The sequence below is a fragment of the Gracilinanus agilis genome, chromosome 5 (assembly GCF_016433145.1).
Source record: "Gracilinanus agilis isolate LMUSP501 chromosome 5, AgileGrace, whole genome shotgun sequence".
NCBI lineage: Eukaryota > Metazoa > Chordata > Mammalia > Didelphimorphia > Didelphidae > Gracilinanus > Gracilinanus agilis.
In genome coordinates this window covers 13,324,975-13,334,974 of record NC_058134.1, presented here as the reverse complement: position 1 = coordinate 13,334,974, position 10,000 = coordinate 13,324,975, and the positions used below count along the sequence as shown (strand labels likewise).

General features: G+C 45.3%; 1 protein-coding gene across 1 annotated transcript in view; it reads right to left on the bottom strand.

The window, feature by feature from the left end:
- DNAH11 (dynein axonemal heavy chain 11) overlaps nucleotides 1-10,000 on the bottom strand; it is a 306,168-nt gene that overhangs the window by 151,401 nt on the left and 144,767 nt on the right. The window contains exons 34-36 of the mRNA XM_044678853.1: nucleotides 5,497-5,629; nucleotides 2,654-2,781; nucleotides 683-831 (exon numbers count right to left, since the gene is read on the bottom strand). Of these exons, the coding sequence (XP_044534788.1) occupies nucleotides 683-831; nucleotides 2,654-2,781; nucleotides 5,497-5,629 (410 nt within the window). The remainder of the gene's footprint in view (nucleotides 1-682; nucleotides 832-2,653; nucleotides 2,782-5,496; nucleotides 5,630-10,000) is intronic.

The window sequence follows — 10,000 nt, the reverse complement described above, 5'->3', positions numbered from 1 at the left end:
GGACGTGCCGAGGCCGGCCCTCTCCTCGCTGCTCCCAGGCATCGCCCGGTGCCACGCCGATGACCATTTTGCCAACATCTGCTGCCCATGGCCGCCGCTTCCCCTTTGCCCGTCTTCTTGGTCTCTTGCCTTTCCCCTTCTCCGTCTGCCTTCTCCTCCCCCAACACTTAAAGGATTCCAGGCGCACAGATTCGAGGGTGGGTATAGCCGTGGCGTTAACCGGGTACAACCGCCTCATTTTACAGATGGGGAAACTGAGAGGCTCGGGGGCAGCTGGTCCCCCAAGTGCTGGGCACCAAGCGGGCCCGCCACGAAGGCTCACAGATGAGGCGGTCACTCCCTCCTCACTAGCTCTGAGCTCAGGCCAGGAGCTCGAGTCTCCGGACAAAGGGCAGCCCTTGTGTATTCCCTGCCGGGTTCTCCACTTCCTCCTCTGCCACGTGAGGTCCTCAGACCAGGCAGCAAATAACGTTCATGAAGCCTCAGCTGTGCTCCAGATGGCGAATGAGCTGGTGGAGGTAAGGCACGGACCAAAAGCAGCACCAGCCAGTGCCCAGGCACGGAGGCCAGGCCGGACCCTCGGACGCCGGGCAGGAAGGCTATCTGCCCAAGCCTCCGGAGGCTCCAACTCTTCCCGCAGCCCGTGAAGCCTTTCCCCGACACCCGAAGAAGGAATACTCACGGATTCCAGCCCAGGTCTTGTGGGTTCACATACAGAATCCCAGCTCTGGACACGGTGGCCGGCGTCGCTGTCCGTAAGTGGTGGATCTCAAAGAGAAGCCTCATGTGAGGGGTGAGGGCGACCCGCTCATTGCTGGCAAGGGTCAGGACCTGGACGGGAAAGGGCCAGGGTCAGCGGGCTGCCCTTCAGCCTCGAGATGCCTGAGACACAGCAGGACAACGTGCAGCCACAGGCACCGAGGCACGGAGGCAGCCGCCCCGGGGAGGGGGCAAGCCAAAGAAATGGCCAGCAGGCTGGCGTCCGAGCCTCCACCCCGGCTGGCATTAATGCTGGCCTCTAATGAACTGTGACGATCAACCCCGGAGATTTCACTGACACAGATTAGCTCCTCGGCACCCCAACAATCGAGAGTCTGCCGCCCGGAGAAGGGGCCCTCCGTGCCTGAAGTCTTACATTCAGTAGGGTTATGGCAGGATTTGAAGCAGCTTTTCTCAGCCACAAGGCGCTCTTCTCACCTTGCTATGCTACCTCTCTACCAACACATTATTCAGTGTCATCCAGAAAATCAATCATTTCCCCAATTGTTAATGTTTTACTTCCACCAGGAGGTTACCTGGACCAACTCCTTCATTTTACAGGTGAAGAAATGGAGGCCCAGGAGGTAAGTAAGCTGCCCAGGGTCACTCCAGGAGTAAGGATCAGAGTCAGGATTAGAACCCAGAACCTCTGATTCTAAGTCCTCTAGGCTGCATCTCCAGACATTTACTTCCTATTTTGCATTTCCTAAGCTGCATATGCATCCTTCCCACCCCAGCAGAATGGAAGCGCCTTGAGGGCAGGGATTGGTCTGTTTCTGACTCTAATATGTATTCTGAACCCTGCATTTAGGCCTGTTTCTTGGAACTGAAATTATTCAATTGTCCCTCCTATGTCAATACTTCTAAGATACCCATTTTCCTTGTTAGGGATGCTCCTTAATGTGGGTTCCCAAGGGTGCTTTAGGAGCTGCTGAGGCTGGTGGCTGATAGCAGCCCCCCTTCCTCCATATCCACAGCTCTCAGTCCCCCAATATAGTCGAACTGGCCCTCAGATGTCAGGCACATCCTGGCTCGCCTGTCATGTTCAGTTTGATTCAATTAAATTGATTTATAAAGTGTTTATGCTGTGCCAGGCCTGGTGCCAGGGACACAGTGGCAAAACGTACAGAGTTTCTGCCTCCAAAGGACCTTGCATTTTGTTAGGGGAAGATGTCATGTACACGAGTTAATAAATTTGTTTTGGAGGGCACCAGGCTGATGGAATCAAATTTGACAAACTATGGGAAGCCAAGGAAGATTGTAGAGCAAGGGAGATTGAGGTCATCAGAATGGTCTATGCAAAGGAAGGCTTTGGCAGCTGAGGGGAGGATGGAATGGAGAAGGGACAGACTAGAGGCCCAAAGGCCAGCAGAGAGGCTGTTACAATCAACCGGGCAAGTGGCAGTGAGAGTATCACTAAGGAGGAACTAAGTGAAAAGGGGAAGGGAGGAAGAGACCCTTGGCAGGAAGAGAGAATCCAACGGACTTGGTGGGGAATTAGATGTGGGAGAGGAAGATCTAAGATCATGACAATGTGAAGCCTCCATAGGGATGATGATGATGAAGATGGTAGTAGTGATGATGATAGAGGACCATTTTCTTTGTTGCAGGGGGGAGAGATATATATGTGGGGGGAATGATGCTATTTTGGGGTGTCACTGGTGTGAAGCAATAAAAGGCATCAATGAAATTTTTTTAAAAGGAAGAGACATGTTTCCAAATCAGGCACAAATATCGATTAAGTATCTTGAGTCGGAATGACATTCCAGCAAGAGCCCAAGGTCAAAGACAAGGATGTAGAACTGAGGTTAGTGAAGAAAAGGTGTTTTTTTTTTCCTTTTCTACAGTGAAGAATCAAGCAAAAGCAAAGATCATGCAAGAAGGAGTTGCTCACCTTGTTGTCATCCATAACTGTATTGAGTGACTCAATCCACATTGGATCAATGTCTCCATCTAGAACGATCCATTTGGGTCCACTGTGCAGCAGATTGGCTTGCTCTCTCAGGAGTGATGAAAAGAGACCTATCAACAGAGAATGCTAGAAATTCTAATGGCTAGTAGGGCTGTTTGTATTTGGTAATTATAAATTCATCTGTGGCAACTAGATGCTACAAAATAATGACCAAGTTTGGTCCCAAAGAACAGATCTGAAGAGGTACCTCCTCCTACTTTGTTAAAGAAGTCGGGTTCTAGCAATATAGGACACTGTTTATATGTCACTTATTTTTCTCTCCAGTCCTTCATCTTCAATGATTTTCTCCCATCCCTGAAACACTCTCCTTCCTCATTTCCCCTTTCTGGCTTCCTTCTAGTGCCAGCTAAAATCTCATATTTTGTAGGAAGCTTTTCTTGGTCTTCTTTAATGTTGGAATCTTCCCTCCAAGATTCCCTCCAAGTTATCCTATGTCTTGTTTAGACGTAGTTGTTTACATATTGTGTCCCCTATTAGACCCTGAGCTCCTTGAGTGCCGAGAATGTCCTTTACCTTTATTCATCTTAGCAGTGTCCGGCACACAGTAGGCCCTTAATAATGTTTGCTTATTAATTTGACTTTTCTGATTTGTTCTGTTTTTCTCCTTTTTTATTCTTTTTAATAAGAGCTAACTCTTGGGGTAGATTTAGGGGAAGGAGTAGATTAGGAAATGTAGATGCTATGAAAACGGGATATCAAAAATTTATGTCAAAAAATTAAACTATGGCATTTTGTAAAAAAAGATTTTGGTAAATTATGTGTATCTAGATGATTTCTTTTATATTCTTATCAAGGGAAAATAATTCAGCAACAAAGTTTTGTTCAGGTAAGTTTGGTGTCAGGGGCATTGTAAAGTTTTGAAGTGCTTCTATATATTTATATTTGTGTACATACATACTATATGAGGTAAATATATTGATAATAAAAGAAGAATATATTTTTTCAAACAAGCCATGAAACAGAGAAAAATACAAAATAGCCTTCAGTCCTGGCTAAATCTTCTTTTGCCTCTCGGTGGAAAAGAGAGTAGGTGAGAATCATAAAGTTTTTAGACCATCTATAAAACTGAACTGGGTTGCTGATACTCTACAGTGAGAGCCTTGTCCAATGACGAATAAGTAGACCTACTACTGGAGGGACTAAAGTGTATCAGTCTTGCCATTTTCACAAAACCAGAAGGTGGAAGGAAGTCACAGCTCAATGGAGGGACAGCTCACAGGTTCCCCTTGTAGAGATAAATAAAGGAATTGGTTCAAATGGAGTTGAAGGAAATAGATGGGATATGTCAGTCTACTCCCTTGTGGCCTCAGTTTCCTAAACTTTTCTGGCCATCATTCCTCTATGTGTATTATCAAACTCTATTTAAATATAAACTCCTTGAGGGAAAGGCTTATCTTTGCTCTGATATTTGTAATCTTCATGTTCTTGGCACATAGTAAATTCTTGGTAAATATTTTTATTCATTCATTCATTCCATAGGATTAGATTTAGAGCTAGAGGGAACCAGAGACCTCATCTATTCCAATCTCCTCGATCTGGAAATTTTCCTGCAAGTTGAAGTGTTTTCTAGTCTTCAATCAATCTTAATTTCTCTCTTCCTGTCTTTCAAAATTATATCACCATTCAGTTGGGTCTAGACAAGTAGCTTGATTATTGCCTAAAAGTGATTGGCTGGTACCTGTGAGAATCAGTTGCACCCTGAAATTCTTGTGACCAGGAGCAAATCACTTTATTTTTCTAGGCCAACAAATCATCTTTTTATAAAATTCTAAAATCCCAGGAGCCTGTGACTTTCTGACATGGCTTCTCAACTGGCTCTCTATATAATTCTCAGAGAAAAGTTGTGAGCAGAACAATATTGCTAGAATAAGAGTGTTGGTCCCAAAGGGATTACTATGAAATGTAACATATTTTTGGAGAGAACAGTTTGGGTCTATTGGGGGTTCTGTGGATCTGCCTTGTCACACCTCATGATCAAGAAAAAGTAAGTTCTGAGACAATGATAAATGAAAGGGAAGGGAGTGAGAGAAAATGGCGACCACCAAAGAAGGAATTTCAGTGTAGGCTGTCTCGAGTCTCCTGGGAGACAGGCCATGACTGCTGTTGGGGAAAATCTCACAGATATCAATGAAAAGAGTAAATTTATCTTACCCTCACTTGAATTCAATCAAAAACAAGTCTCTATTAAGTACCTACTGCATGTCAGACATGGGATATTTAAAGTCAAAAAGGAAAAAAAACTGTCCTTGTCTTTAAGAAACTCACATTGTACCAGTGGGATACAATATATAAATAAGCCAGCATAAACATGACAATTTGATGGGAGGTGAAAGTCCCGACAATCGTGGAGGGAGGGATGAGAGGCGGCATTAGGGAAGGCTTCCCATAGGTAGGGGTGGGCATCTTAGCTAAACCTTGGAATAAGATACCAAATAACAATCACAGAGATAAGGAGGGAGCCCATTCTAGGTAGGCACAGGGAACAGTGTGTTCAAGGAAACTGAAGTGGCAAATGGAGTGTTTGACTTGGTTCATTCATAAAGGGCACGATGTAAAATAAGTCTAGAAACTAGTCTAAGCTTTAAAGGCCAAGGTGAAGAGTATGGATTTTATCCTGGAAGCAAAAGGGAGGAGGAGCTGAGGCTACTTGAACAGGTCAGGGGCAGTCAAACTTATACTCCAGGGAGATTATTGTGCTGCCCCTGGTGTAAAGGATGGACTGGATTGGGGATGGCCCGGTACATGAGGAAGGACCCAAGACTTGCCATCTTTCCATTCTCGAGTAGCGTGATGGATAAAGCCAAAGAGCTCATCTGTTGTCACGGCTTTGGGATTTAAGTCATTCCAAACGGGTTTCTGTTTCATGTTAACATAGGTTCGATTCAGAGTTCTCAAAATCTGGAGGAAAAGGCAAAATATTCAAGATAATTTATTTTTATTTTTTGCATTTGCTCACTAAAGTGAGTCACTTTTGTCAATTTTTCAAAGTCTGAGTCTCACAGATCATAGGATAATACATTCAGAGCTAGAAGGGATCTTAGAAGTCATTGAGTTCACTCCCTTCATTTCACAGACCAGGAAATTCAAAAATATTTATTAGTCTATAAGATGGCACTCAAATCCAGGTCTTCCGAGGTCTAAGAGCTCTACCCATTACACTACACTACAGACTGCCTCTCATTCTGTACCCATAGCCCCCACCTCACTACAATTTCATTTTCTATTCTCCATGAGTTAGTTTATTGCATTTAACTCAAGTGGAGCTCCCTCCTGATGTTGTTGTCTTTTATATCATTATCTTAGATGGTTCTCTTGGTTTTGTTATAATGAGTAGAGCCAAAAGAAACCCTATTTTCTTAAATTGTTTCTTTGTTACTCATCATATACCACACATTGAATTATTCACTTTTGAAAAGGAAAAAAAAACTATCTTGGCAAGACCATCATGAAAAATGTGTCCAAACAATCCCTTTTCTCTTGGGAGCAGAGGAAGAGGAAGAAGAGATTGTGAGTAGTAGTCCACAAGCCAAGAAGATGGGGCCACATCACACACTGTGACCAGTGAAAAGAGCTCCAATTTGGAGTTCCTGGAGTTTCTGGGTTCAGATCCAAGCTTTGCTGCTTAGTACCCATGATCCTTAGATAAGAAATTTTCCCTCTCTTGGCCTCAGTTTCCTCAACAGTAAATCAATAATGTTTTGATCTGTTTTACCACATGAGCAACAGGAGTCCCTTCCTCTCTGATGGAATGGGTCCAAATGTGTCCATAAAAAGAATCACTTATTCACCAGTTCCAGTGAAGGGAGAAAATCATTGCAGAATCCAGATGACAGCTTCCTGTTCTACCTGCCTGCCATATTGTCTCCTTTGCTTCGTTCTCTTCCCAGGGTTTGGGAAAGGACACAGAAATAATGATCTGGTACTTCTGAAAAATGAGGAGCTAAGCCAGGGGTTCTTCAACTTGTTTATGTTTTGGCCCACTCTGGCAGTCAATCCCAGACCTATGGATCTCTGGCCTATGGCCCTTCTCTTAGAATAATCATGTTTTTAAATGTGTAAAAACAAAATACATTGGATTGCAAAGGAAAACAATGACGATGAAATATAGTTATCACAATAGTTAAAAAATTCGACCCCCAACAAGTCCGAGGAGCTCAGCTAAGAATCCCAAGGCTAAATGGTGAAGTTGCCCAACGCGGCGTTCTGACTACTTGTCTGAGGGATGGAGACAACAGAAATGATGGTGAAACCACTCCGTTTCCGAGGGAGGCACAAGGAGAACATTTTTAACAACTCCAAATCAGGGAAGCACCACAGAATTTCGGGTTGCTCTTTCTTCCTCCATCCCTGACACTTCGTCCCAGACAAGAATGAGAGTCCCAGGAGATGGCTCCTCCAATGTTATCTCACACTGGTTTTCCCCATTAGAAATCTCCCTTTCCAAGCCCTCCCCTTTGCCCTGTCATTTCTGATTTAATTCTTTGGCCGAACCAGTGGAGGCAAAGATGCCTGCGGCCCGCAGCCGCCTGTCCGCTCCCATTATTCGCAGTTGTTGGCTGCTACATGTGTGTGCAGCCGAATGCCCTGGAAACCAATCCGGGTGGTGGTACGAAGGCTGTGCATCGGCATGAAGGGCAGCAAGTGGTCGGGTCTTAGAAGACAGCAAAGATTAGGAGGAAGAGAGCTACGAAGGGACTTTGCCTCCCTTATTTGTTTTGGGTTTGGTTCCAAGCTGCTGCTTCTACCTAATGAACAGATATGAAGCACCTATTGGGGAATGTACGCTTTGTGGGGAACAGGAGGGGAGGAACAAGAGACACAGAGTGTACACAGACACAAGGGACATGAGGAAGCAGAGATGGGGGAAGGGAGAAATCCAGACAAAATGATCCGGGAGCCCTTGACCTGTATTGGTCAATGATTCCTTTATTGATGCTTCAATCAACAACTATTTTTAAGTGCCTGTCGTACGCTAAGAGAAAGCAGGATGGAAGAACTAGAGAGTCAGGCATGGATCCAAGAAGATTTGAGTCTGAGTTCTCTCATTGTCTCTGTGACTTTGGACAAGTCACTCGATCTCTGCATTGCAGAGAGGATGCTTATCTCCATTGGTGGAGGGAGTTTGCTCACCAGGGATTCCCCGTCACAAGTCTAGTCTCTATTCCCAACCTGCCGCGGGCCAGACCCGATGCTAGATGCCAGAACTACAGACAACGTCGGGAAACAATGTCTCCTCTCATGGAGCTTCTTGCAGGGGCTTTCCTGATGATAAACAAGTCTAGATCTCAAACTGGCAGCAACCTCAAAGAGCAGAACTGGCCTTTCAGGTCCTTTCTTGCTCTCCATCCCCAGTCCTTTGTTCATTCAGTCCAACGATCACCTTTACAAAACGCTGAACCTTTATTAAGTACCCTCTATGTGACTTTATGGGATTTGTTTTACAGATGAGGATACTGAAAGGCCCAGAAGTACTACTGTGGATGAGGGCAGGACTTGAACTCAGAACCTCAGACTCTTGATGCCAATGTCCTTTATTCTCCATTGCGTTCCCTCTCATATGAGCACAGAAATTGAGATGGGATGAAGGAAATGGAATAAGCATTCCTATAGCACCTACTATGTGTCAGGCATTATACTATGCATTCTTTTAAACTTTGTCTCATTTGATCTTGATTTGATTTGAGATGGTTTAAGGGAAGCAAAGACTTGACAAAAACAGGCAAAAATCAGATACCAGGATGCTAGGACTTCCAGTTAAGATGGCGGCAGTGTAAGGAGCAGCTGCTCGATCTCTCCTGACCGAAGCATACAGGACCCCTCAAGGGGAAATAAAAACGAGTCCAGAGGAACGAAGGAACACCACAACAGGGCGCAGCATTGAAGGTACGCAGAATCGGGGCATTTCCATGCTATAAAGGGGTGAAACAGCTCTCACTAAACCCCGAGAGGAAGAAGCCCCTCCCCCACCCCCCCACAGCACACACCTCGCACAACACCAACGCACAAGTGGGAAAACAGGACAGGGGCAACCAGATAATCCCTGGCAGCCCCGGAGCTTGTACCTGTGTGCAGCAAGAGGAGGGACCCCAAGTGCTGGAGGCACTCACGGACTTTCCCCCAGCCTCCACGGTGAAGGCACCGCCTCTGGCCTGGACAAAGGCCCCTAAAACACGGCCTTTCCCAAGCGCTGAAGGTATCGCCTCAGGTGTGAATAAAGATCTCCAGCCCACGGACTTTCACTACCTTCTGCAGGGGTGAAGGCAGGGCCCTAAGAGCATCTGCGCAGGCAAAGGCAGTGCCCTAGGCTTGAATAACAATCTCCAGCCCAGGCCTGGACCTCCAGTGAGGACCCCGTGCAGACCCAGCGGGGCAGTTGAAGCAGCCCCAAAGACTGCTGAAGGAACCTCGAGCAGAGGGGCAGACGGGAACTACCAGGAGGCCTGACCCCGAGGACAAGGAGACCGGAGCCCCCCGGAGCTTGCAAGGCCCAGGCAGACCCTGAGTGCAAAGACAAAGCTGAAAAGGGGCGGGGCTAACAATGGCCAGCAATAAGGAAGTCCAGAAGAAAAAGACTATCAAGAGAAATTCTGGAACACTGGACAACTTCTACACAGAGAAAATCCAGACACCAGAGGAGGAAAACAAAAATCCAAACCTCCCCAAAAAATGAAAGCTGGTCACAAGCTATGGAAGAGTTTAAAAATGAAATGCTGAGGAAGATGGAAGAAATCTGGCAAGAAAATAACAGTTTAAAAGGCAGAATTTCGCAATTGGAAAGTGAGACAAGACAACTGAAGACCAAAAATGACCAACACCTAGAAATATAATAGCGAAATTGAAGAGCTTTCAAGTTAAAGAAAAAATCTTACAAGAAGCCAGAAAGAGACAATTCAAATATCAAGGAGCACCAATCAGGATCACACAGGATCTGGCAGCCTCCACGCTAAAAGACCGCAAGGCTTGGAACACGATATTCAGAAAGGCAAGAGAGCTGGGCCTTCAGCCACGAATCAACTACCCATAGAAACTAACCATATACTTTCAGGGGAAAGTATGGGCATTCAACAAAATTGAAGAATTCCAAGTTTTTGCACAAAAGAGACCGGGACTAAATGGAAAGTTTGACACTCAACCACAAATATCAAGAGAAAGATGAAAAGGTAAATAAGAAACAGAGGGAAAAGAAAGAAAACTCATAGTCTTTTAAGCTTGACTCTTTAAGGGCATAAATAAGATCTAATTATCTGTATTACTTGGTGGAGAAATGCT